Raw genomic sequence first — 2,500 nt, 5'->3', positions numbered from 1 at the left:
TACTGAACTTAAAAGAAAACAGTCGTCTCTGAAAAAATAAGTACTCCTCTCTTTCTACCTAGAGGTGTGTGAAGAACTGAAATTAAATGATGATGCTGACCAAATCATGTTCATAGAAGATCAGTCAGAGGATGACGATTGTGCTCCTCATTGAACATTATTTAAGTAACATTCTTTGCTATTGCCATGTGTGAAATTTTGTTCTTGAAACAAAACTGATTTTTTTTTTTTGATGTAAATAATAAAAATATATTAAAAGTGCAGTAGGTGTATAGTATTATTAACCTACATTATAATGTCACTGGTAGAGTCAGGGGCAGTAATCAAGGGATGCACTATGCCCCGTTCACACGTCAAGTTCTTATGCGGTTTGTTACCAAAAGTTTGAGAAATGTCATGTGGCACACAGGAACTGTCAATCTAAGCTTTCCGTCTAAAACACTTACCGTATTTACTCGTGTATAAGTCGATCCCATGTATAAGTCGACCCCCCATTTTTGATGGCAAAAAAAGCAATTTCTTAATTTCTTTGCTAAATGTTCATGGGATATTAGTCTTGCATTCTTTGATTTCTGGAACTGGATTCACAAAAAATTAAGGGCCTCAAGCGCTTAATAGTTTTGTGGTTGAGCGGTTGTTGTATGTGCGGGCATTTTGTCCTTGAACTTCGAAAAAGTTCTCAGAAAATCGAACATGTAAACCTCAAACTAACCTGTTTCGTTGTTCAAGGATAAAGGGCTTTAGAGGATAAGCACGACATCACAGAGGCAGGAGTCAATCTTTGAAAATAACTTCAAAAACGATGGGAAATGTGCAAGGTTTAATTGGTGCTTGACTTATAATTTCTCACATGGCAAACGAAACAAAACTCATAAACCAAACAATACAAAGTTTGCAAAAGCATTTAAATCATCCAGCATTTTCAGGCAACACGAGTGACGATCATGCTTGTACGCAAACACGAGGTATTGTGCCAGGTTACTAAGCCGTTGAAGGATCCCGTTTTATTTGAAGAAACAAGAATGTTTTTTAGAGCTTTCCGCCTTTGGAAAACGAAAATTTCCAGTGTCTATTTCATATTTGTGCTTGTGAGTATCTTCAACATTTAAAGTAAAACAAATCCTTTTTCATTTCAACTGTAATTGCTTAATTACATTCATTTTGAATTTCGTCATTCATTTTGAAGTATTTCGTCTACTGCTTTCGTTATGCCCAACGACCACATTATGATGTTTATTTTGAATAAATTATTTAGCTGGAACTTGGCTAAAAATCTTTGACCTATGTATAAGTCGAGGGCGATTTTTGGAGCTTCTTTTGAGGCCATAAAAGGTCGACTTATACACGGTAGTTCATACATTAATTCTAGGAATTGTTTGAATGTATTGCATTTTTTTTTGTCTGTATCCATCAAATTTTTTGAGTGATATCATGCTTCCAGGTATCTTTTTCATCATTGCAAATTGTCATAAAATTTTGAGAAAGGAGTGCACGTTCAAGTACTACGTGGCAAACGCAAATACAACTTTATATACTAATATTTCAGCAAGTAAAATAATTGCATTGAACTGTAACATAACTATATTGTATTGTAAAATAACTATAAGCATTCAGCAACGTCTGTTTTCACAATTTTAATCGTGTGGTTTTGTTGGTCATTGCAAATTGTCCACGTTCGTTTGTCGCCAGGAATTCTTCCGAAACGAAAGTTATTTCAGTTTGTTCTGTGATGATAGGACCCTTCTCGTTATCACGAATCCTTTCTCTAGGCTTGTTGACCAAAACCTCCCGGACTGGTACTGGAATGTTTTCAAAGGGTATGCATGTCCATGGTGGTAATCTTCGATTAGCATTAAATTTTGGACTGTGGTCAAGAACACGTGCCAGTGTTGGCGACATCATATGATTAATTTGCTCTGGAGTGTTAGCAAGAGGCTCCACTGCAATCATGTTATCGGGCTTGAAGAATTCCTGGTCCACTATTGGTCTTAAATTGCCCTTTTCGTATTCTACAATGAGACGAGGAGATCCCCGAGGAGACTCTTTGAAGGTTCAACCATTAGAATGACTTCTGCTTTGGTCATCACATGAAGTTTGACTCCATTTCTAAATAAAGTTGCCTTTCGACGTGACAATGTCACTTTTCTTTGCTTACTATCTTCTATGTATTGTAACTTTTCTTTACTCCTCCTTGTCTGGGCTATTTGTTTTCTTCTGGGGGAATGGCTGAAAGAATTATAAGAGAACAATCGCTTAAAAATTTGTCATAGCATCATCTATGCATCGGCATAAAAACGATGTTTAAAATGATTAAGGAAGTCTGGCGTCTGTTTTCTGCCGTGTGTACCTCTACTATTTCAGCAGACTGAAGAGTATTATTTTCCATGATTAGTATCTCGGAGGAAAATAGTTGCGGCATTCACTGTTGTTTTTTACAATTCCCGCGAAGTTCACAGCTGGAGAACTGAAAAACTTGGTTGTAATTGGACAAAATCCTGTC

At 36.4% G+C, this 2,500-nt stretch overlaps 1 protein-coding gene across 1 annotated transcript in view; it reads left to right on the top strand.

Moving 5' to 3' along the window:
- Positions 1 to 40, top strand: part of LOC138045787 (uncharacterized) — a 1,738-nt gene extending 1,698 nt beyond the window's left edge. Inside the window, exon 3 of the mRNA XM_068892411.1 lies at positions 1 to 40. This exon is cut by the window's left edge and continues 309 nt beyond it. Within this exon, the coding sequence (XP_068748512.1) occupies positions 1 to 40 (40 nt within the window).
- Positions 41 to 2,500: the final 2,460 nt, after the last annotated feature.

The sequence above is a fragment of the Montipora capricornis genome, chromosome 4 (genome assembly GCF_036669925.1).
Source record: "Montipora capricornis isolate CH-2021 chromosome 4, ASM3666992v2, whole genome shotgun sequence".
Taxonomy (NCBI): domain Eukaryota; kingdom Metazoa; phylum Cnidaria; class Anthozoa; order Scleractinia; family Acroporidae; genus Montipora; species Montipora capricornis.
Note: the sequence above shows the minus strand (reverse complement) of the source record. Positions and strands in the feature narration are given on the sequence as shown.